The following is a 24,852-nucleotide window of genomic DNA, read 5'->3' as shown; positions in this document are numbered from 1 at the left end:
TGTTGATTTAATCAAAAGATACCAAGTTTGAAGAGTTGTTTTTTCCTTCAGGCTATTGCAGATGTTTTGACAAAAGTGGTGTTAGCAGCAGTAGAAATAACAGAAATAACTGTCCTCAGTGTCACTGTGTAATGAGAAATTACTGTGAAATTTTAGAAAGACATCTTTGTCTCTGAAATGTAACAATTGGACAATATACATTAGATATAACATATCTATTCCAAGATGCCTTGGAATTACCTTTCCTAGACCTTTAGGAAAGAGTGGAGAGTGACACATCATACAATACAGCTGCACGTGAGTCAGTAAGATCATGCTGCCTCGGAGAAGGCAAACAGCTTTCTTAAATATATCAGACTAATGTAAGATGTGTGAAATAATCCTGCTTCTCTAGTCTACACTGGTAAAAGCTTAGACACGGCCTGTGTCTAGTTTTAGGCTTGACTCTGGAGAAGGGCTGTGGACCAAAAGGAGAGTTTCCAGAGACAACTGCAAGAATGATCAGAGGTCTAGGAACACTGATTTATAAGGAAAATGGAGTGCACTGTGGTTATTAGACTGAAGAAGAAAACATTCAGAGGTGTAACCGTCTTGCGGTACTTAAAAGGCTCCTCCATAGGTGAAAGAAGGAATCTGTTCGGCATGATCCATGAACATCATGGACAAGTATTGAGTTTTAAGATGCAGTGGAGGAGACTAAAGAAGGTAGTGACAAAGCTTTCTAATGTAAGGATAGAGAAGTAGTAGAATGGATTACTATGTGATGCTGTGGAAATTATGTCATTAGATGTGTTTAAGGACAAATTAAGTGAAAAACTGAACAACAGGTATAGCTGATTCTGCTTGGGATTAAAAGGACCTTTCTCCAGGTTATCAAAGCATATTTGGGAAGTGTTTTCTGTGAGATCAGTTTTAGCTTACAACTTTCAGATCCTTTAGTTTTTAAGTGAAATAAGGAAGCAATTTTGAAGATTTTTTAAAAACAAGTTTTACTGTTAGCAGACATAGGTCAGCTATAAGCACTTCTGAAACTCCCATGCTCATCAGCCTATCCATTCCCCTCTTTTTTCCTTCTGTCTGCCCAACAAACTTCTTTTTTTTTTTTAATTATTTTTTTTATACAGCTTCATCTACATATGGTTTAATCACATCTTGTAAATTACTCACATATTTTTGTCCACACGTTCCTATTACAGGTGTTCCACTGAAACCCCGCAAAGAATTAAAATTCATAGAACTTCAGTCTGGAGACCTGGAGGTGAAATGGTCTTCAAAATTCAATATTTCCATTGAGCCTGTGATGTATGTTGTTCAGAGGAGGTGGAATCAAGGAATCCATCCAAGTGAGGATGATGCTACTAACTGGCAAACTGTGGCACAGGTCAGTTCTTTGTAAAGCAATATGGATCCCTAGCTTCCAGACCATGATCTAAAGATCCTCTTCAGATTGGAGAAGGGTTAGATCACTTACAGGTGGGGAGGCTCATGCAGAGGGATCCCTTTATAGGGTCTCTCTCCAGGTCACGACAGAGCTGCAAAGATAATCCAGATCTCCAAGGCCTTACTTCACTGCTTCATGAACTGTTTTCTAGATTAACTGAGGAGAAATGAACTTCAGTATTTTCACTTCCAGTTTTTCAGTTATAAAAACATCAAATGCTTTTGGTACGTATTGAAAATGATTTCATAAAAAATGTGTGAATGTATCGGTAAAGAAGTAAATAGTGGTTTCCTTGTCCCCAGAAGAAAAAATACTCAGAGGTTTATGTTTACAAAATGAGTTTATTTTGTGGGTTTGCTTTCTATAGATAAAAACCTATAGAACTAGCTGGAGGCTTGATTTTCATCAGGCCGGTGAGTCGCACTTTCTTGTAAGCACATACTTGTGATCTATTCAGATGGGAATTCCTAAGTCTCTGAAAGCCACAAATCTCTTGAAAAATGTAGAATTATATACCAAAATCATTGAAGGAAGCACATAAGAACATAGTCCTTTTGAGGTCAGTGGCACTCAGTGCACAGTCTCCAAGGCATAGCTTGGGTCTTGTAAAAAAGATAAGAAATACAATTGGTGAAAAGGCTATTTAATTTTTAAAAATAAAACAAAGAGTGAAAAAAAGACTAAAACCTTTATTCTTTGTAAAGTTGTTTTTTTCAGATGTTACCCTCCCAATTCAGAAAAGACTATGATGTCATGCTCTTACCACTCAGTGCAATCCAGACTGAAAATGTAAGATTCATGAGCAAATGTTTCTTAATGAGAAGCAGCCAACAGAGCATAAATTTTCACTTAGTTCCTTCCCAGTTTCAATCTGGTTTTTAACATGCTGACAGTCCACCTGGATGGCAGAGTTCCAATCGTTTATCTTAACTGCTTCACCCTCATCCCTGCTGATAAGAAAAGTAAAATGCTGATTTTGAAAAGACCTGCAAAATGTCATGATAGCTAGGAAAAAAAGCAAAGAGAGAATAAATGGAACCATCCACAAAATAAAGCAAGGAGTTTAAATTCTGTGACAGTCTGTGTTCATTCTCAATTCAGATTGTGTAGGAAAAAGCTATCTTAAAATAATGCCAAGCTTGTGAAACTGAACACTCAGAAGTGAAGTTCTTAGCTTCAGTGTGGTGCTACAGGGGGCTGTCACTATGTTAGAGTCTTGCTCAGAAAATTCACCTGTGGCAGAGCTGAGCATGAAACCCTGCTTGTGCAAGCCCAAGGGAACGTGCACACCTCCAAATCTGATAAAGTTGCAGTGACTTATTTATTATCTCTCTGCTGAGGTGCAGGTCTTCAATCTTCATTCCTCATATTTAGCAAACAACCTCTTACCTTTGCTACTAGGAAAATACCATGTAGCAAAAATGAGCCAGATCTGAATTACTCTTCACTGTTATCATGCCATCTAAATGTGCTAGACTGTAGGAGCCCAGCTCTTCTGGCTGGTGGATCTGGACTGCAAAGGTGACACACTGCTGTGCTTTTTCTCATTCCAGAAACAGACCTCATGCACATTTCTGGAAGCATCCACTACATATGGTCCACAGTAGTGGAGCATATATGAACCTCTGCCTTCTTGCAGTGGATGTACAGGAGAGGGTGTTTCAGAAATGTGTTCCTGTGCAAGAATGATAAGAATCCTGACAGGTGCCTTTCCTGGGGGTCTGTTACATGCAGGCAGAAGGGGCTGAGTTAATGTCCGTGGCAAGAGAAGCTTCCTCCAACTGACATCTTTCTGAGAACTTTGCTGTCCCTTCTGCATCACAAGAGGCACGTGTTTGATTGTGTGATGGACCCCACTGGGGATGTCAGTTTAGAACAAGATTCAGGATGCCTAACTGGCTTTGTGAACTGTGTATACCTTATGGGACATACAGGCTGAGTGCCCTTGAGGGGTGCTAGTAATCATAATTTCTGTCTTTATAGAGTAATCTACCTCCATGGTGTTTGTAGTATTAGATATCCCACCAGGCAGTCAAATTTGTTAAGTGTGGCTGCATGCAATAGAATTTAATTTGCAGTATCTGCAACAAGAATGGATATCCAGTTTGACTAAAGTGATTGTGTGCACAGCCTCCAGACTTTTCTTGTCTGTATAACTGAGATTTTTTCTTGTATGATTCCAAAACATTGGGCTATGAGACTTTAATTATAGGCAAAGGCTGCGAAGAGCTCAGCCATTCAGCTGAGAACTCCTGGGGCATCTCAGTCTAGGGGAGATGATGCTGGTTCTTTCATTACTCTGCGACTTAAGCTAGAGAGCATGTAAAAAGCAGTTGAAGATCAAAAAGGCAGTGGGTGAGGATCTGAATTTCTCTATGGCTATGCCCATATGTAGTGTAATTATGCAAAGTTATTGTCTGCATCTTCTTATAAGAAATTTCATAATATTTTTTCAGAGTTCCTCATCCAGTATTCTATTTTTATTATCTGTCCAAGAAGAAATGGGGTTATAATTTTCAATAACTTTATTTTAAGGTGTTTACTGTTCAAAAATACTTGATGTTTTCTATTGTCTTTATATGAGCTAATTTGCAAGTAATTTCTCATGTCTCACATAAATTTTTACTTGGTATTGAAAAAATAATTTTGAAAAAGTTGTTTTCCTTTGTATTGTATTGTGTCATCAGGTCTTTTTTGATGTTTTGTTTTTAAGGAGGAAGGCTCTTTAAATAATGAAGTTAATTCAAATGTGCCAGGTCAGTTATTTTCAGGCAGAACACATGTCTCTGTTGTGTGAATGGATGTCAAGTATGTGTGTGTGTGTGTATATATATATACACACACACACACATATATATGCATACACATGGGCAGACAATAATGAAGTTTACTTATTAATTTATTCCTTTATTAAAACAAATAAGGAGCTGTATTTACTGCTAACTTGATTGCAACAAACCTTAGTGCTTCACCTTGGAATTGTCTAAACTCTGTGGACGACTAATCTTTTTTAAAACTTAAAGTCTCTGACACACCTAAAATTCTGGTTCTGAGGATCACAAAAAGTTTCTCAGCTCTTGGCAGTGAGAAATCCTTGCTAGAGCTAACCACCAGTGCTGTACAGTAAAGGTTTATATCTCCATCTCCCAGGAGAGGGCTTGCTTTGGTAAGCATTCTCAGAGAGTGCCCACCTTGTGTGGGATTGCATTCACTCAAAATAAGGGAGGTCTGCTGTCCTTTGATAGAGTGGTGGATGCAGCACTATCCGGTTTCTTCTATATCAGAGGAAACAAAATCAGCTCTTCCGAGTGTTATCCCTTCCGTCTGAACTGCAAATTCTTTTATCACTGTGCGTTGTTTCAAAATAAGGTGTAGAGCTATGAACTCAGCAGGGTGAGGCTGTCCTCTCTTATTTCCATTAAATCTTTGCACTACAGAAAGGAATCTAGGATTGATAGTGTGAAAGAAAGGGGATGAACACAATGAAACAGTCCATTGATTAAAGTAATACCACTCAGCATACCATTTAGTGGCTTACATTAATATAAAACGGATATTGAAAGGACTGTGAATATTATGATCTCAGCTCCAAACATTCTTAAGTAGTGAGAACTGAAGCAATTAAACAAACAAAAAAATCAATTTACCATTAAGGTAGTATAAGATATCTCAGTAGTATTTAGCTCTTTCTTGAAATTTATTAAATCTATGTAAAGGTTGCTTAGAGATGCCAAAGTAGTTTATAATCTATAATGCAGGAGTTACGCCTCCTGCATGCCATTGAGTTTAGCAGGAGCTTTGCCAACAAAATGAATGATGAAAGTAATAGGCCCAAGGCATGTTCATAAATTAAAATAATTTTGGTGATATGGATTGACAGATTATTTGATCTTACAGGATTTCATGGTTTCCACGGAAGACTGACACAACTGAAATTCTTTCTTTTAATCAGTCCTAGCAGAATAACTGAGCTGATGCAAATGACAAACAAGATTCCTTAGCTGAGGAATTTGGGGTCAAGTCTATTCAGATTATGCTTGCTTTGTAACTAAATTCAGCAAATCTGTTTTTAAAAACCCACAGTGTTGTAACTAGTTAATTACAATTAGATATTGGGCTCATTGAGAGAGCTTTAAACTAGATTCATAGGGGGATGGAGAGGTAACTGGGCTTGCTAGAGAGGCGCCTGGGTGTAGTAGCTCAGCACTTGTGGGGCAGTGTGCTAGTATTTTTGAGAACCAGAAGGCCTACTGCCCCTCAAGGGTGAAAATTACACACATAACTCCATCCCTGAAATGCTTATACACCAATGCACGCAGCATGGGGAAGAAACAGGAAGAATTAGAGATCTGTGTGTGGTCGCAGGGCCGTGATCTCATTGCAATTACTGAGACATGGTGTAATAACTCACATGACTGGAATGCTGTCATGGATGGCTATGTTCTTTTTAGGAAAGATAGGCCAGCAAGGCGAGGTGGTGGAGTTGCTCTTTATGTGAGAGAGCAACTGGAATGTATCGAGCTCTCCCTGGGGGTGGATGAAGAGCAAGTTGAGAGCTTGTGGGTAAGGATTAAGGGGCAGACTAATATGGGAGACACTGTTGTGGGTGTTTATTACAGGCCACCTGATCAGGATGGGGAAGCTGATGAGGCCTTCTATAGAGAGCTGAGAGTCACCTCGCAATCACAGGTCTTGGTTCTCATGGGGGACTTCAATCACCCTGATACCTGCTGGGAAGGCCACACAGCCAGGCACATACAGTCCAGGAGGTTCCTCCAGTGTATTGATGATAACTTTTTGACTCAGGTGGTGGAGGAGCCAACAAGGAGAGGTGTACTACTGGACCTAGTACTGACAAACAAAGAGGGATCGGTGGAGGACATTAAGGTTGGGGGCAGCCTTGGCTGTAGCGATCATGAGAAAGTAGAGTTTAGGATCATGTGTGGTATGCACAAAATGACAAGTCGGATTGCAGCCTTGGACTTCAGGAGGGCTAACTTTGATCTCCTCAAGAAGCTGCTTGGAGAAATCCCATGGGTTAGGGCTCTAGAGGGTAGGGGGGCTCAAGAGAGCTGGGTGGTATTCAAGTCCCACTTCCTCCAAGCTCAGGATCAGTGCATCCCTAAGAGCAGGAAATCAGGCAAGGGACGCAGGAGACCTGCATGGTTCAGCAAGGAGCTTCTGAAAAAGCTCAAGTGGAAGAAGGAAGTTTACAGTACGTGGAAGAAGGGACTGACCACTTGGGAAGATTACAGGAATGCTGTCAGAGTATACAGGGACGAAATGAGGAAAAACAAGGCCTCCTTGGAATTAAACTGGCAAGGGATGTCAACTCAACAGGAAGGGTTTCTTCAAGTACTTTGGAGACAAAAGGAAAACTAAAGAAAATGTGGGCCTGCTGTTGAATGAGACAGGTGCCAGGGTGATAGATGATGCAGAGAAGGCAGAGTTACTGCCTTCTTTGCTTCAGTCTTTACTGCTCTGGCCAACCCTCAGGGGTCCCAGACTTTGGAGGTAACAGAGAAAGTCTGGAGGAAGGAAGACTGTCCCTTGGTTGAGGAGAATCAAGTTAGAGACTAATTAAGTAAACCGGACATGTCCCACAATGTCCAGTCCATGGGTCCTGATGGGATGCACCCACAAATGCTGAGGGAGCTGGCAGAAGTCATTGCTGGGCCACTCTCCATCATCTTTGAAAGGTCCTGGAGAACGGGCAAAGTGCCTGAGGACTGGAGGAAAGCCAATGTCACTCCAGTCTTCAAAAAGGGCAAGAAGGAAGACCCAGGAAGCTACAGGCCAGTCAGCCTCACCTCCATCCCTGGAAAGATGATGGAACAGCTCATTCTGGGTGTCATCTCAAAGCACCTGGAGGAAAAGGTGGTTATCAGAAGTAGTCAACATGGATTCACCAAGGGGAAGTCATGTCTGACCAATCTGATAGCCTTCTACCATGGCATGACTGGATGGATAGATGAGGGGAGAGCAGTGGATGTTGTCTACCTTGACTTCAGCAAGGCTTTCGACACTGTTTCCCACATCATCCTCATAGGCAAACTTAGGAAGTGTGGGTTAAATGAATGGACAGTGGGGTGGATTGAAAACTGGCTGACAGAGCTCAGAGGTTGTGATTAGTGGCACAGAGTCTAGTTGGACGTCTGTAACAAGTGGTGTTCCCCAGCGTCAGTACTGGGTCCAGTCCTGTTTAATATATTAATCAGTGACCTGGATGAAGGGCTACAGTGTGCCCTCAGCAAGTTCGCTGATGACACAAAACTGGAAGGAGTGGCAGACACACCGGAAGGCTGCGCTGCCATTCAGCGTGACCTGGACAGGCTGGAGAGCTGGGCAGAGAGGAACCTGATGAAATTCAACAAAGGCAAGTGTAGGGTAGTGCACCTGGGGCAGAATAACCCCATGCATCAGTACAGGTTAGGGGCTGACCTGCTGGAGAGCAGCTCTGTGGAAAGGGACCTGGGAGTCCTGGTGCACCACAGGATGACCATGAGCCAGCAATGGGCCCTTGTGGCCAAGAAGGCCAATGGCATCCTGGGGCGCATCAAGAAGAGTGTGGCAAGCAGGTCGAGGGAGGTTATCCTCCCCCTCTACTCTGCCCTGCTGAGGCCGCATCTGGAGTACTGTGTCCAGTTCTGGGCTCCCCGGTTCAAGAAGGACAGGGAGCTGCTGGAGAGGGTACAGCAAAGGGCTACAAAGATGATTAGGGGACTGGAACATCTTTCTTATTAGGAAAGGCTGAGGGACTTGGGTCTTTTTAGTCTGGAGAAGAGAAGACTGAGGGGGGATCTTATCAATGCTCATAAATACTTCACGGGTGGGTGCCAGGAGGATGGGGCCAGTCTTTTTTCAGTGGTGCCCAGTGACAGGACAAGAGGTAACAGGCACAAACGTGATCATAGGAAGTTCCCTCTAAACATGAGGAGGAACTTCTTTACTTTGATGGTGGCAGAGCACTGGAACAGGCTGCCCAGAAAGGTTGTGGAGTTTTCTTCTCTGGAGATACTCGAAACTCGCCTGGACGCATTCCTGTGCGGTCTGCTCTAGGTGAACCTGCTCTGGTGGGGGGGTTGGACTAGATGATCTCCAGACATCCCTTCCAACCCCTATCATTCTGTGATTCTATGATTCTGTGATTGATCCTGACCCTCATCTCAGTTGCAGCAGTAGCCTGAATATATCTGTGGGGTTTTTTTCTGTTAATATGGTGATAGCTTATTTTACTCTAGTTCACTGTCGTGTCTTTTCTTAAGTTCTTGAGTATGTGGGCCTGCATGCTGGAAAAAACTAGCATATGTGAGTGCTCCGTAAAGTGAAAATAATAGTAAAAGTTGGTTCAGCTAGGCTCTTTCTTCCCTAGGGAAACCCCTTCATTGGATGAGATAATTCACTCTACAGGTAACGTAAAAGCTAGAAATAGGAAAGAAGATGAGGCAGACAATGAAAGCATCGGGACTGTTACCCCTGCTTAAGCTAAAAAGACAAATACAGTGGTCTGAATGGAGAAGGACTCTGAGTAGCAGCAGTATATGAGGGGCTCAAAGTCTGCAACGCTTACCAGTCTGAGACCAGTCTGTAGTGCAATTTAGAAAGGCTCTCTTTACTTTACATGCACACAAAAACAAGATATCCATTTCCATAAATTTTGCTTGTCACCAAATGAGGAGCTTAAGTGCAGGATAACACCTACAAGTTTTATTGGTCAGGGCTCTAAAAATACCATTGCTGGAGAGCTGAAGCAACTTCCTCAAGTTCTGGCTATCTGAGTTACATCAGCAGCTGCTTCTTTCTTACACAGCTTGGAAAGAGCAAAAAGCAGAAACGATACTGTGCCTTCTTTGGGAAGTGCTTGGTGTCATTGCAAGTAACATTGAATCCTATACAAGGAAGGTGGATTTTTGAAGTTATGGAAAACAGAGCTTGTGAAAACAAATTGATGTCACTACATTTTTAATGAGCTTGTATGTTTGGTTAGTAATGATATTCAGTAATGATTGTATGGTATATTTAGACATATACAGGACATTTGGTTCAGGTTCATGTGTTATTTTGATTAAAGAATTAAATTAAAAAGCAATAAACATGACATCCTAAAATAAATTGAAAACCTGATAATTGAGAGGTAATTGCAAAAGTAAAATCTGCAGCAAGTGGATGAATTTCTGATGAGTTCTACAAAAATGCTATGTCTTCTGTACTTGGCAGTGATTCAGGGGTTACCAGGAGGCTGTGTTCAGTTCTGGTGTTTGTATCTTAGGAAAAACAAGAAACAGTGCAGAAGACAACTCTTTAGAAGTTTAAAGGGAAAAAAAAGATAGAGGAAAGCAGGGCTCAGAATAAGAGCACGTAAAGCACCTCCTACTGAAACGGTTCAAAGTGCATCTATGCTTATTCCATATTTCAGCAGTTAAGGCACTCCCCACAGAAGGTGGAAATTGAACTCATGACACTAGCAGTCTCAGTGGATGTTGTTGGAGAAAAGGTCATCTCCTATGACCTGAGAAAGGTCTGCAGGGAAGAGTTAAGGCTGTGAGTGTCTTTTGACATAAGTGCCAAAGATCTGAAGAAGGCTTACATTCATTACCTGAGGGTTTTGTGTTTCCTATGAACCAGAAAAGGTGGCTTTTCACAGCACTGGATTTCATGAAGCCATTTTGGACCCCTAATTCTCTGAGAATTGAGAATTGGAGAAATGAGTCCTGTGACCTGGGGAAATGAGATGGGACGATGATGTTTCCCTGAAACATCAACACCTGAACAGCTAGGCCCTATATACTGGTGAAGGTTGTGATAACTGGAAAACTAATTTTGTGAATTTAACACTTCACCAGTTTTTTGAAAGTTACCTTTTTCCAGAAGAGACCTGCAATGCACAGTAAAATTGGGTGGTTGTATGATGTTGTTCACAGCTGTAAGTGCTTTGCAGTGCAGAATGATGCTTGGAGCCAGGTGAGATGGTTGCACACAGCCTGCTGACACTGGTGCATGTTAAAGAAGTGCATCCCCTACCCTTCAGTCTGACTAATTAGTGTTGCACGGGAGATGATAGCACAACTAGCCATGTCAGAACAAGTGTAAGCATGACATTTTCCCCACCAGACTACGGATGAGCGGGTTCGGCTGCCGGACATCCGAGCAAGCAGGTGGTACCAGTTCCGCGTGGCAGCTGTGAATGTGCATGGGACGAGAGGCTTCACGGCACCCAGCAAGCACTTCCGATCATCGAAAGGTTAGTTTTCGTTTGCTATGTCTGGTTCTCACCTTCTGCTCACTCACACGTGGAGCGCAACCTGATCTGCCTGCTTTTGTGGCAGAAGGTTTTTAACAGGTGGGTTTTTAGGGAGTTCTGCCACCAGCTTTAGAAATGGTGTGAGATTTGTTTGAAGTCGGCAAAGGAATTAAAGGTTAAAGATGTCATCATTCTTTTATCGGTAAGGGGTCGCAACGAATAAAACTCCTTTTAAACGTTTTACGCACAGTTGGTATCAAACAACATGACCCTGACCATGAAGCATGAAGAAAAGGGGGTTTCAGTGTGTTATTCCCAGAGGTTTCTCTTATTTTTCTTTTTAGTTATGAGAAATATGTTGCTGCCATATGTTTAGCAGAGTATTGAAATATTTTGTTGCCTATATCTAAATAATTGTAGCAGCATTGTTTTGGTGGAACTGTGCGCCATCTTAATATAACTTTCCCCTTGCTATCACTAATTGTAAGGGCTTAAGAATAAAAAGGCTATAAATGCTAAGTAGCATGTTTCTGTTCATTAGAAAGGCATGCCAGACAATCCAAAAAGTATGGTAGGAATTTTTGTTTCCATTTCTGGTTTTGCAAGGGTTTGGGTAATAAAATAACTTTGAAAATTATTTCTGTACCAGTAAATGGTACTTGGGGAATGGGGGAGATGGAAACAGATCTCCCATCCTGTGAAGTTGCTGTCATTGTCCTTGGTGTGCCTTCGACCCACACAAAGCAGAATTTTCCCAGATGACTCTCAGGCATAGTATAGGAGTTAGCACAGGCCAGAAACTATTCCCAACAGACAGATGGTCTGGATGTGGTCACCCTCTCTTAAAGGTAGTTGATAATGTGGGAATAGCCAGATCGCGCTAGTTGACTTTAGTGCCAAAGAATGAGATCTGTCTCACTCTTCACTGTACTAATAGAGGTAGTTTCTAATAGAAAGACTTGTCTTTGTTTTAGTGGTGACAAAATCTTTACGCTGGTATAACGCATACTTCGAGGAATGCATTTCCTCCTCTTTCTGCAGATAGCATTATCTTGCAATACAGGCAGTTGCCATCTATGGGTTCCCGTGCTTGGCCATAGTCAGTCCTAGAAAAAATCTTATTGTAGATGCAGTTATAGAGACATGCAAGTGCTTTTGCTGGTATGGATGGTTCAATTACTTACTAAGTATACGTTAGACGCAATAATTTTCTGGTGCTATAACCACATATGTGGTAGGAAGGTTGGCTGGCATAACTATCCCATTACTGCTGTGACCACAAACTTTTTGAAGTATAAAAGAAGTATTATTTTAAGATTTTATTATACTTAAGTAGCATATCATTTCAGTCACATCAAAAATACACTTCCTTCAAGCTGTGTTGAGCTTACTGCAAGGACTCAGCAGCATCAGTAGCTTTCTCTTTGCTTTTCTTCATGAGCAGCACTTCAGCAGATACAGCACTGTGTTGCTGAATCTGGCACCGACTTTGTTTTAAACTCAGAACATTTTCAGTTGTTTTACTGAGTTTGTAAAGATTTTCCAACTATTCTGCTTGGAACCACTATAATTGCAATTACATAAAGGTATATCTTGATATCACTGAGGTTTTGGCTTGGCCGTGACATTTTCAGGCCGTATTTCTATTACTTTCCAAGAATTTCATCTCCTACTGAGTGTGCTAGCCACAGGAGTGTCTTGTTCAAAATACCTACATTGGTAATGAATATAAGAACATCCATGGTAAGTCATACTGAAGGTCTCTTTAGCCCAGTATCTGACCCTAGCCAAAAGTGGATTTTTGGAGAACAGCATAAGAGCAGGATAAGAGCAGGATTAGCATATAGGGATATTTCTTCTGAATGGCCTTCCAGCTGGCACTGATTTGTGTTTCAGGAGCTTGCGGTTTTGAAATGTTTACAAATTAGATACCAGAGTCGTCGTCTTCTGTGATCTCTGCAGCTACCCCTGAAGCACTTGCTCTCCTTGAGTGCTGCTCAGGGCTGTCTGGTGGAGGTGGGGAGCACTTTTAGGTCTTTGTGACAAGGACAGCAGGAGCCCGTAGTACCTCTGCCTGTTCTTACCTAATAAACCAAAATAAAGGGATCTTGGTAATGGCAGAAAGTATGTAGCCAACATTGTTCAAAAGGCTTCTATAACCTCAAAACAACAATTTTCAAATCTGAACTACAGTCCTTGGCAGAGAATTGTGAATTGCCAGACGAACAGCAAGGAGTTCAGTTATCTGTCAGCTTCGTAGCCAAAATCATCCTACTCTGGCAGCTCATTTGACTATTTTAGAGGCTTTGGTATTGTCAGTGGTTATTATAAAGATACTATGTCCACCAGATGAAATGTGTAGAAGCACTAGATGACACAGGTGAAGACAATGCTAGGTGGTGACTGTCGGGAATGATACTGGGATGCTTCAGTCAGTATCTCTTAGCCTCCATGTCCCAAGCAGGTGCTCATAGCGGTAACAGTTGTAGTGTCATATAGACATTTAATTACTACTTTGGAGCTCGGTGGGAAGTGGCAGCCCCTGCCTGGCAGAGAGGCAAGAAAATGCTGCTCAGAGATGCCTAGTTTTTTGAGTGCCAGCATCTACTGGCCCCTGCTGAGCTCCTCCTACAGGCACATTTAACCTCCACTTTGGAAAAGAAAAGCGGACTTTGGCACATCACCTTTGGAAGGTTGCTGATTGTATGTGCTACATTTGTGTGAAGTGTGGACAGAAATTCACATTAGTTCTTGTACTGTTTCAATTCACCCTGTTGTGCCAAGACCAAGAAAAGATTATTATCTTCATCAGGCTTGATAGAAGTTTTCTTGAAAAAGAAACCCTTTGATCAGGAAACATGACAGCAATTCCTAAGACAGTTTCTCAGACAAGTTGCTGAACATTTACCAATTGCTCATAAGTTATAATGAATAGCAAATTATTTGGGTTTGTTTTCTCTTTAAAGGAGGACAAACATGATATATAATCTGAATCTAGGGAGGAGTACGGCACCACAAAGTCTCTGTCACTAAATATTTTAAGCTGTTAAAAAGAATATGTACAAACATTGCTGCTGTAATTATTTGGAGACAGAATTTTTTCTGGTCACCACAATACTGTTTTATACTATTTTGTGTTTTTGCAAATGCAAAAAATGTGATCTCTAAGTAGACATGGCAAAGCAAGGTTTTGCTTTATTCAAAACAGTGTTAAGTGATCTGAGGTATGTAATTTCCATTAACTTGTCTATCACTAAATAAAGTTCCTTATTATCCAAATTAGTTTAATTTCCCAGTCATGAAAAAGACAAAAACAGGAAAACAAGAGTATTTCATCAAGCATTCCAGCTTACCATTTTTCATCTAGTTGTGTTTTGAGGTTTTATCTACTGCAGCTTTTGATGCTCTTATACTGTAAACATTTGAGGTGAAGGTTTATTAGCTGTTTTACACTGCTTCAGGTGTTCATTTATGGCATTGATCTGTAAATAATAAATAATCAGAGTGACATAGTTGAGATAATTTATGAAATTTTCAGAACTTAAGCAGAGGGAAATTTTTTATGTTGTTTATTGCTTTTTTATAAGGGAAATGAAGGGCTTGCATGTACTTGTCCTGCGTGGCCCTTCGCAGGGAATGAAGTGATCTTCATTTTGCCAAAATGCAATTCCAAAATTACAAGACATACATATTAGATTATGCCTATCTGTTTGGAGCAGAGTGGCTAGAACATGAAGTGAATACTGCACCTAGGAGAGTGAGTTCTTTCATAGAAGTAGGACTCTGCACATATATTTTCAGATTGATACTGTCAGCTAAAATTGATCAAAACTTTCTGCTAGTTTGACAGTGCTTTCTACTTCACTTTTTAGGGTTTTTAAATTGTGTGTGCTTTCCTTTTGATCTTCAACTGAGTGGCCACAATTTGCAATAACAGCAATAAATAAAGCTAACAATGCCTGGCAGACCATTTTTGATCCCCAAAGATACAAATATATTTCTCTTCATATTTTGACTGGCTCTCTCCAAGCTGCTTAATTTTCTCTGGAAGCAGGAGAGAACTGTTCCTGCAATACATAAATTAGTCTCCTTGGATGAAAAGCTTCCTGTGCTTTTCTCGCATTAAGCTGGCACCGGATAGCCTAACCCAACTGATCAGAAGCTGCTTGGCACCAGAAATACAGCTTTTAATTTGTGGCATTTGTGTGGGAGTTTTTAGGCTATTCTTTTCTAGCTTTTTATGACTTATAATGAGTATGAACTCTTAGTAACAGAGACTGCAGTCAACTGGAGGGATCAGTGTTAGGCATTCCCATATAATACATTATCTTGCTGGTCTGTACTTAGGTACTGTGCCATTCTCAGAGACAAAAAGAGGCTATGAGATGAACCCAATGAGCCCAAACCATCTGATCCTTCTACCTCTGCTAAAGGTTTTTATCTTCAACATGAAGGCAGTTGCTAGCATACACAGGATAAATTGTTAAGCAAAAGGAAGCAGACAACATTGTTTTCACAGCACATAAGTACTATGGTGGATGTGATTTCATGTATACATTACTGAGTGTTAGTAAAACCAGAACAGACACCCACTCCCAGCAATAAAATTCTTTCTGTTGCTCCTTTGGGACCAATGACTTTTTTATACTGTTGCACAGCTGGTTTATGTGTGCCATTTCCACTGGGCAAAGCCAGTCCTCCTGCTTACGCCTTGGAACTGTTTAATGGTTGGAAACTTGTCTGTAGAGCAGCTTCAGCAGATTTTTAGAGTTGGAAGGTCTAATGTTTAAAAGATAGCAATGGGAGATCCATTTTAAGTCAGGAAAAAAAGCTCTATAAAAAAGGGTTTAAATTAGAGTCAAACTTGCTATCACTTTTACAGCTGAGAATGAGAATTCCGGTTCCAATGTAATTATTTTCTTCTCTGACATATATTCCAAATCATTTACTGTTTTCATTACAGTTGCCACATTTATAGCCGAAGTGGATGCATTGCAGCAGTGTGTGATGTGATTCTTGTGTATAGCTTGCCCATACTTAAGGTTGCAAAGTACTTCCAGATCCTATTGATTGAAAGAATTTTGTAAAATATAAATTGTCTGTCCCTATGTTTACGAATATGAGTGTGGGAAGATGTGCATTTTGACATGGTGATGATGTGAGGGTTTTCTTTTTTTCTTTTATTTGCAGCAAGGAATCCTCCCTTTTGGGGACTGGAAACAGAGTTTTGCTTGTGATGGCTGAGCAGCCAGCAAGACAAGAATTTAAGTCCTTTGGGTATACTCAAGCCAGATACAATCCAGACAAATGCAGTACTTGCTCCATGTGCTGGAACAGGAGCTTCAGCCTTGACCTAATGAAGCTATCATTTCTAGCAGCAAGAAGTGATTTACTTGTCAGGCTGCTGAGACCAGAATTTTTTTGGATTTGGGGACAGCTGTCTGTGCCAAATTCTAGTATATATGTAATGACTTTTATTTTATTTGAGTTGTAGTATAAACTGCAAAGGAAAAGCTGCAGCTAGCATCACTCTTTCTGTAAACCAAAGAATTTGATTTAACACTACGACAAATTCATGTATATAAGATTTCAGAACTTTACACTTGAAAAACAGGCAGTAGTTTCCATTCCAGTAATTTAATGTTCATGTATCTGAATTATACATGTGGGCAGTCAGTCAAAGGGATCACAGATATATATAAAGACTAACAGCAGAATGGCTATTAGCTTCATGGTCAACAGAATGCCAGTTTAGCTTCATAGTCAGGTTAACAAACACCTTATGTATATAAGCTTTATAATCCAGTACCAGTTATTAGACCTTGAAGTATTTCAGCATGAGTTGTATACTGCTTTTAATGTCTGCATAGACATAAGCATAACAGCACCTTGTAGAAGCATGACTTTTGCATTCAATAATGCAATAGCGAAGGCTTAAAAAAATCGGGAAAAAACCAACTAATCTGTTATCTGGTAATTGGCCAGCATGGATTATGGAGGAGCATGCTCTTATACTTAACAGTTTTTTGGGGTTTGGGGTTTTGGGGGGTTTTGGTTTTTTTGATGGGGGGCTTTGGAGAGGTCTGGGGTTTTTTTGTGTTTTTTTTCTTTGTGATTTGAGGGTGGGGATTGGGTTGTTCAGGTTTTTTTCATGTTAATAGCAGAGATCACAATATTTTGCGTTGCTGCTATTCCTTCTCACCTATTTGTTTTGCTGGTGAAGCTCAGTGCTTTCAAATGAAAAAAAAGATTTATATTCTTGGGTGTTTGGCTTACAAAATTATAGTTCTGCCAGTTGTAACAGTGGTGAGGGTCACAGAAATATATAGAAATAGATGATGAAATTGTATCGTGGTATTAAAATACTTAATATGGAATGGATTCTCAGCTGGTATAAAATGCTCAGTAAGTGGCTTCATATTTCAGGGAATACACCCCAAATCCAATAAATATTTTACTGTTTTGTCTCTACAATCAGACAGGTTTTTTTCAGATGATGAAGTGCAAAACTGTAATAAATTAAGTTTTGTTCATCTTTGACATCTTACGTCCTTCTAGTTTATTATTTTCTCCAGCTTAGTTTACAAGTTTTAAAAAAGGTCTTCTAGAAAATGTGGCACTTTCAAATGTCTCGCTTTTTCATGTCTGTCAACTGCAGATCTCCTTCCTTTCTGTCTTCTACTGCTACCACCACCACTCTTCCTCCTGTTCAAAGGCATTTTTGTGGATGACATTTGCGAGGCTTGCAAAAAAGAGACTTTGAAGAAAGGGGACACTCAGGAAAATGTTTCTGCTACTGCTGTATTATTTCACATGTCTATTCCTTTTAAGAGGACATTCTTTTCTTTCCTGAACTGTAATTACCCAGTGATTTTTAATACAATGTGTACATTCTCCCATAGCAAACGCGAAACACTACTAGGTTTTCTTTTAAATGTGGATCAGCATTTTGTCTGCTGACTGGACTGTTTCTAGTGAACACAGAAGAAATGGTACTGATAATGTTTTCAACAAACTGTGCAATTATAAAAAGTACAGGGTAAAATGCTGCTGCTATAGAGGTCAGAAGAAATGACCTATTGGTTTCAGTATGCACATAGTTCTTCCTTACTGTTTTCTTTTTCTGCTTATGTTACTGGAAAAAGCAGGGATGTTTGAAGTTACCTTAAAAAAAAAAAAATTCCTCTGATTCTGAGAAATATAAAAGCTCTGTTCTGGTCAATCGATAACTTTATACAAGGAAAATTACACACCAGCTTGCATTCTTATGGGGACAGAAACATTTGAAAAGGAAGAACGTAAATTTGTTCATTTGCTTTTAGACCTAGGAAAAATTGGTGAATAGAAATTCAAAATATTTTTAATCATGTAATACACTTTGTCCAGAAGAGCTATTTCATTTAACTTTTAGATTTTTTTTATGACTCTCAGAGTTTTTCATAGATGCAGAATGAAGACAAAGATGTTTTATGGTTAGAATTGTTTTTGCTTCTATCTAACCATTTGTAAAGACATATTCTCTGAAACACTTTAATTCTATCCCATATGTTATGTATGCATAATACATGATGCCTAGTACTTCTGGGAGATAACCTGAATAATTCACCTACAGTAATATGATCATGTTGCACTTCAGGTTATAAATGTTTTATTGCCATAATACATTGTCATATAACATAAAAAACCCCTAACATTTGAAATCAGTGAAGATGAGTACTTAATAAAGTTTTTTGATTTATGAATCGTGATTTCTGTTGTTTATTGTACCTAAATTTCATTTTGTATCTACTTATTTTTTTAAACGATAGAATTAAATGAAAAGTTGTGTTAGAGAACAGTATAAACCACTTAACTAAATTAATCTCTTAAATATATCCCCTCCAATATAAATAGTTTGTATACTTTAAGATGGAGTTGTTGGCTACTTCACAGGTGAGGAAATAAGTTTGAGAACAATGCTTCTCTAAAGCCAGAAAAAAATAAAGGGAACTGGCTTGTAAGCTGATTAAAAAAATGAGTGAGAAGAAATAAGGAATTCTCATTATTTTGAAAATTAAGTTAAATTTCCAGAATTCTTAAACTCAAATATGCTTTGTAACTTTTATGGCCAAAAGTTAGATTGAATTATATGTGTAAGGAAACAGGGGCATCCATTACTATTTAACTAAAATGGCATGTGTGAGGAAACAGGAGCATCCACTGTTATTTAACCAAGAGTCCTGTTAAATAACAGGAATAAGCCATTATTTCACATCTGCTGATCTTTAAAAAGGAAATGCTGTCTTTATTAATTCTGAGTGTGTCAGTTTGAATGAACTAAATGATGGAATTTTTCAGTGAGACTGTTTGTCATAGGGATTATCTGATGAACTTAGTATGCCTGGAAAGTTTATTTAACAGCTCATTTACCATTATAAAAAGATGCAAGTGAACCATGCAGTAAATGAATGCCTTGTGTCCCCTCTGCACACCTTCAGTTTTATTTCTGACAAATAAGTGGTGGCTCATTTGGCTAAAAAATCATATGAAAATGGTTTTTTCCATCAGATTGTTTTTTCTTGGCTGCAAGTTCATAACATGCCTTAATTGCTATGAATTTCCTTTATTCTGCCTGATATACTTTTAATATTTTTTGAGTCACACTGTTTACTTTTACTTAAATTTTGTTTTTGCAGTTTCCTTATATTTTTGTCACCAATGTTTGGCTACCACAGGCATTTAAAAAAAAGTAGGAGTTAAAAAGTAGAATTAAAAAGTAGGAGTTAGTAAATAGTAAATTGGACTTTCAGAAGCTCAGTTGCAAAACTTCCATTGATTCACATTACTCAGGGCCAGGATATTATATAGTAGGTCCACAAGGAGGACCTAACATTCAATATTGGAAAAGGTTTAATATTGGAACCTCTGACTGTCAGGTACCCTTCTTGATGCTAGGGTCAGCACAGATACAACTGAAGGAATAAAATTTCAGTTGTTATTGACCAGAAATTAAACTAGAATAGTGAAATAAATCACAGGAATAGCTAATTGCTTTTTGTTGTTCTAAAAAAACCCTATAGACTTCTATGACATCATAATATATCATTACATCTTAATTATATTTATTCTAAGGAAGTGTTTATGTCCTATGGTGGTATATATCAATACTAGAATTTTGAAGAACGATTCAACATGTAGAAACATAATTTTATCATCCGAGAATTGTGTGGCAACACCAAAAAAATATTCAGTGTTTTCACCATACACTTCTGTGATGACTATACAGGCCATTTGTAAAACACGAGTGTTTTACACTCACTATGTATTTGAAGTAGTGAATGACAGAAGTAAAACTGATAGTCTAGTACATTCTGATAGAGTTTCATAATATTTGTGAACTATCAACAACATAGAATAATGACAAAACCAGATGCAAACCCATAATTTTTATTTCAGTAGAGCTCAAATTTCTAGAATTTTCAAGAAGCCATATCACTTATGGGAAATTTCTGCCTGAATTTTCTTCAGTGTATTGAGAGTGTTGAATCCAGCTCGTGTATGCCTGGTAAATATATAAGATGAAGATGATCTTTAGTTTATTGAAGATGATCTTTACTTTAGGATCTTTTTGTTTGTTTTAAATTCCAGATCCGTCTGCTCCACCAGCTCCATCTAATATCAGAATTGCCAATATCAGTGCAAACAATGATGGGAGTGTAGATGTAATGATTACTTGGGATCTTCCAGAAGAACCTGATATCCCAGTGCACCACTACAAAGTTTTCTGGAGCTGGACATATAGCAAATATGTAATCCCAGCTAAAAAAAAGAGAAGGAAGATTACTGATGGGGTAAGAAAGAAAAGAGTAAATGAGACAGAAATATGGCTTATTTCTGGCACAAAATAGAATCTAAGTGTAAAATATATAATAAATTGCAATGATTTCAGCAGCTGGTAAAGTAGTGGTCTTTTAATTTTTAAAATCACCAACCCCATAGACAATTTTGGTCTCTCAATCTCTATCTTTCACTGAACGCAGGGAGAGAAGTAGGTTTCTGCTTTAAAATGCAGGTAAATACTATAAGATTTTGCAGGAGAGATGAGTAGGAAATTAAATGCTGTTTGCCCTCTAAATCCAGTCTTATTTTATTAGTGCTTCTTAAACATACAGTGCTTGTTTTATTTAAAAATCCTCACATCATCTGTCATACTGTTCTTTCACTATGCAAATAAAGCTTGTGACACTATCACATAGAATAACCATTAAATAGTTAGTCAAGGAAAAAACAAACCCAAAACTCTTTAAATAAGCTGCTGTACCAAAGATCTGACATATTTTCATAGCAGGAAGTTCCTATGAGTTTCTTGAATGATGTATCAAATACTGCTTTACTGGAAAACTATCTGTTGTGATATCCTTAAGCATATTGCATATTATTTTGAAGTAGTTAATAGAAATAGAAATTAAGTACAGATAACAGGCTGAACTTAATTCTCCGTGCTCTTATTAAATGCATTGTGAGAATTTGGTCCCATGTTTATGTTAACACTGTGTTTTGGTTCTGGCTGCTCACTTGCACTGTGATGAATGACAACCAGAGGGTTATATTTCCCTCTCTATCCCTCAGTCACCAAACCCTGAGAGAAATAAAGGCAATGAAGGCTGTGTGCTGAGTTCATCTACAGCAGATTGGACACAGCAGAGGCATCACCGTGGGAGCATGCTAGACCCATGCCTTCTCATGGGAACTGATGGGTGATCAGGGTCCAGAGGCTGCAGAGCCACCACCACCAGCTCTGTGCGGGCAGGCAGCAAAAGGAAATTTCCCCACAAATGTAGACAAGATGGAGTAATTTCAGGGCTGACATAACTTGGTTCTTTGTTTCTACTTCAGTTAAATACTTTTTTTTTTTAAAAAAAAAACCAAACTAAATATGCATAGAAAAGAAAGTGCTTTCTTGTACTCACTTTGGCAAGATAGGAGCAGGGTTGGACTGTGCTAGGTAGGAAAGTTTGTGTTTCTCAGGAAAGCTGCCATTGGCTAGAGATCTTCATGGCAGAGGCTACAGCCTAAAGACACAGGGGAGCTTTCTCTCCACAAGCTGATCCTTAAATCACAAAACCCAGAGAATTTTAAAATTGAGCTGGGTCCTTAATGTTGCATTGGCACTTTGTGTAGGGTACATCCTATGTATAAATACGTTAAAACAGATTCAGTATACAACATTACGGTAACCGGGACCAAGTTCTGTCCTTGAATATAGGGAAATCCAGAAGAGCCAAGACATCTTTTAGAGAAAAGGCAGGCTCTTAGACTATCTTTCATATTACTCCTGGCTCATTGTACTTTTTGTTCTGCAGCATGTCATGAAACTGTACAGCAATGCCAGTGAGATTCAGACTTCCCCCACAGCACACTCCTGAGACTCTTGCTAATCAATGGTTCTTTGAATATTATAGCAACTCTTCGGTCTAAAAATTGGAACTGGAGAAAACTTAAAAAGAAATAAATTAAAGGTGGAAAAATCTTATTTTTTAAAGATCATTGAAGATTTTTTTTTACCCAGTTTTTACCTTTAGATGTAGCCTAGTCCAAATAATTTCATAATGATTTCCATATGAAATCATTCCAGGTAGACATTCAAATAATTTGACTGCAATATTAACACTGTTAATTCAGTGTTATAGCCAATGTTATAAATATCTCAGCATAAAACAGGTAAAGGTAATTGATAAGAAATGCTTTTGACAATCCCTGAAGTGTTAAATATGGCAGTATGTGGTTATCTTTTTCATTCTTGATTGACTGTCAAACTTCAGAGGCATAAAGTATTCTAATGAAAACATGGAGTAATGTCTTCTGTCTGAGATATGGGCTAGAAGGGCATTTTTATAAATACATTTAAAAAAATTTAGAAATGTAAGAATACTGAGAAGCCTTGGCTCTTTTTTGCAATATCATGGGACTTGCCTAATTTATGGGTTATTGACCAGCGAATGATAATCCTACTCTGGTGTTTCCCCATTTAAGGGTTTTGGGTTTGGGGTTTTTTCATTTTTGTTTTCAACAGTTGAAACAAATAGAAAATATTGACAAATGTATTGAATGTTGGATTTTAGCTGTCTTCAGACTGACTGTCTCTAGAAAAGGTTTTCAGTTGCTTTGCTAACACAGAAATTGGGGAATAAAAAAATTAAATTTATTTGGCTAAAATAATTTTGGCATAAGAAAAAAACTTGTTATTTCTAAAAAAAAAAACCCTTTAGTTTTGACCTAAACAATGTGTCTGTATTTGCCAAGTAATTGCCAAAATTATGTAAACATCAAGAAGATTAGTATTTTAAAAATTGCACAGAAAAACAGAGTCCAATAAAATATATTTTTTAAAGAAAGGAAATTTTGCTCTGTTGAAATTTATACATGAGTTTTCTTTTCTAATTTCAAGAGAGTAGTGTGCCTAAGATAACAGTCCTGGTTTTAATAAGGGCCTGTGTTTCAGTAATGCTATAACTACTTTGTATATTTGTTTTCCTCTGTTATAGGCCCAAAATTATGTGGTACTGGAGGGACTCCAACCCAACAGCAACTACAATGTAGAACTTCAGGCAGTAACACGTTGGGGTCAGATACGCCTAAAAAGTGCTAAGGTTTCTCTCCATTTTAGCACTACTCAAGACACCAGGAGTAATAGTGAGTAACTGTATTCAAACACCTGAATGCTTTATCTCTTCTTTATCTGGAATTCAAATGTTTTATGTAGTGATTTCTCAAATTAAAAAAAATAATTTTCTTAAAGCTTTCTGTTTCATATCATAGTCATCCCGTCTCAGTGAAGTTGAGTAACTTCTTAATGTTAAATTTCTTATCTGAAAATTGGTGACAGGTTTTGCCTAATTATCTTAGATCCTACTCACCTGAAATAAACAAATGCAGTGAAAATGGAAGCATTTGCATGACTGTGGTGTTAATATTTTTTTAAATGCAATACAGGTACAAATGCTTACGGTATTTGTCAGTGGCTGGAATAAAACCATTTCTGTGTCTTTGGTTTAATTGGACAGTTTTATCTTGCAATGCTTTTCAAAATCCTGACTATTCTGAGTAGCCCATTAATTCAGATTCTTGGACCACACAAATATGTACCTATCTACAATGAACTGATATAAAACATCAACTCTTCTTTTAGGGAATCTAAAATGTTCCATGCCTGACAAGCAATGAATTCTCAAGAAATGATTGAACACATAGGACCCACATTCAAATTGGAACCTTGAGGTCTTTAGATGTCAGGTTATTTCTTCTTAAGACCTTCTTTAAAACCTCATGTGCTAGGAAATATAACTGAAAAGCATATCTGAAAGTAAACCATGATTCTTAGTCTTAGTTAAATGCTATTTGTATAATTACCATACAATACCAAGTTACTGCCCAACTGCTGATGTGTCTCTGATTAGCCAATACAGCAAAATTATAATAGTGTTTAAGAATATACTTTTAAGTATCCTGTCCTGACTCCAGACTCCATTTCATTTTCCATCCATTTACATTATTTTTTTTTAAAGCACACTCAAAGTTTAAACTTGTCGCCATTTTCATAATGTAATTATAATTACTCTCACCCTAACTAATCCGGTCACAAGTGGTGTTCCCCAGGGCTCAGTACTGGGGCCAGATTTTTTAACATATTTATCAATGATCTGGATGAGGGGACTGAGTGCACCCTCAGTAAGTTTGTAGACGACACCAAGTTGGGTGGGAGTGTTAATCTGCTCGAGGGTAGGAAGGCTCTGCAGAGGGATCTGGACAGGCTGGATGGATGGGCCAAGGCCATTTGTATGAGGTTTAACAAGGCCAAGTGCCGAGTCCTGCACTTGGGTCACAACAACCCCATGCAACGCTACAGGCTTGGGGACGAGTGGCTGGAAAACTGCCCCGCAGAAAAGGACCTGGGGGTGTTGATTGACAGCCAGCTGAAGATGAGCCAGCAGTGTGCCCAGGTGGCCAAGAAGGCCAACAGCATCCTGGCCTGTATCAGAAACAGTGTGGCCAGCAGCAGTAGGGAAGTGATCGTGCCCCTGTACTCGGCGCTGGTGAAGCCACACCTCAAATACTGTGTTCAGTGTTGGGCCCCTCCCTACAAGAAGGACATTGAGGTGCTGGAGGGTGTCCAGAGAAGGGCGACGAAGCT

At 38.9% G+C, this 24,852-nt stretch overlaps 1 protein-coding gene across 1 annotated transcript in view; it reads left to right on the top strand.

The window, feature by feature from the left end:
* ANOS1 (anosmin 1) overlaps positions 1 to 24,852 on the top strand; it is a 155,496-nt gene that overhangs the window by 94,473 nt on the left and 36,171 nt on the right. Inside the window, exons 5-8 of the mRNA XM_059821007.1 lie at positions 1,197 to 1,381; positions 10,553 to 10,682; positions 20,310 to 20,512; positions 23,207 to 23,354. Of these exons, the coding sequence (XP_059676990.1) occupies positions 1,197 to 1,381; positions 10,553 to 10,682; positions 20,310 to 20,512; positions 23,207 to 23,354 (666 nt within the window). The remainder of the gene's footprint in view (positions 1 to 1,196; positions 1,382 to 10,552; positions 10,683 to 20,309; positions 20,513 to 23,206; positions 23,355 to 24,852) is intronic.

The sequence above is a fragment of the Gavia stellata genome, chromosome 1 (assembly GCF_030936135.1).
Source record: "Gavia stellata isolate bGavSte3 chromosome 1, bGavSte3.hap2, whole genome shotgun sequence".
Lineage (NCBI taxonomy): Eukaryota > Metazoa > Chordata > Aves > Gaviiformes > Gaviidae > Gavia > Gavia stellata.
This window is presented reverse-complemented; position numbering and strand designations above follow the sequence as displayed.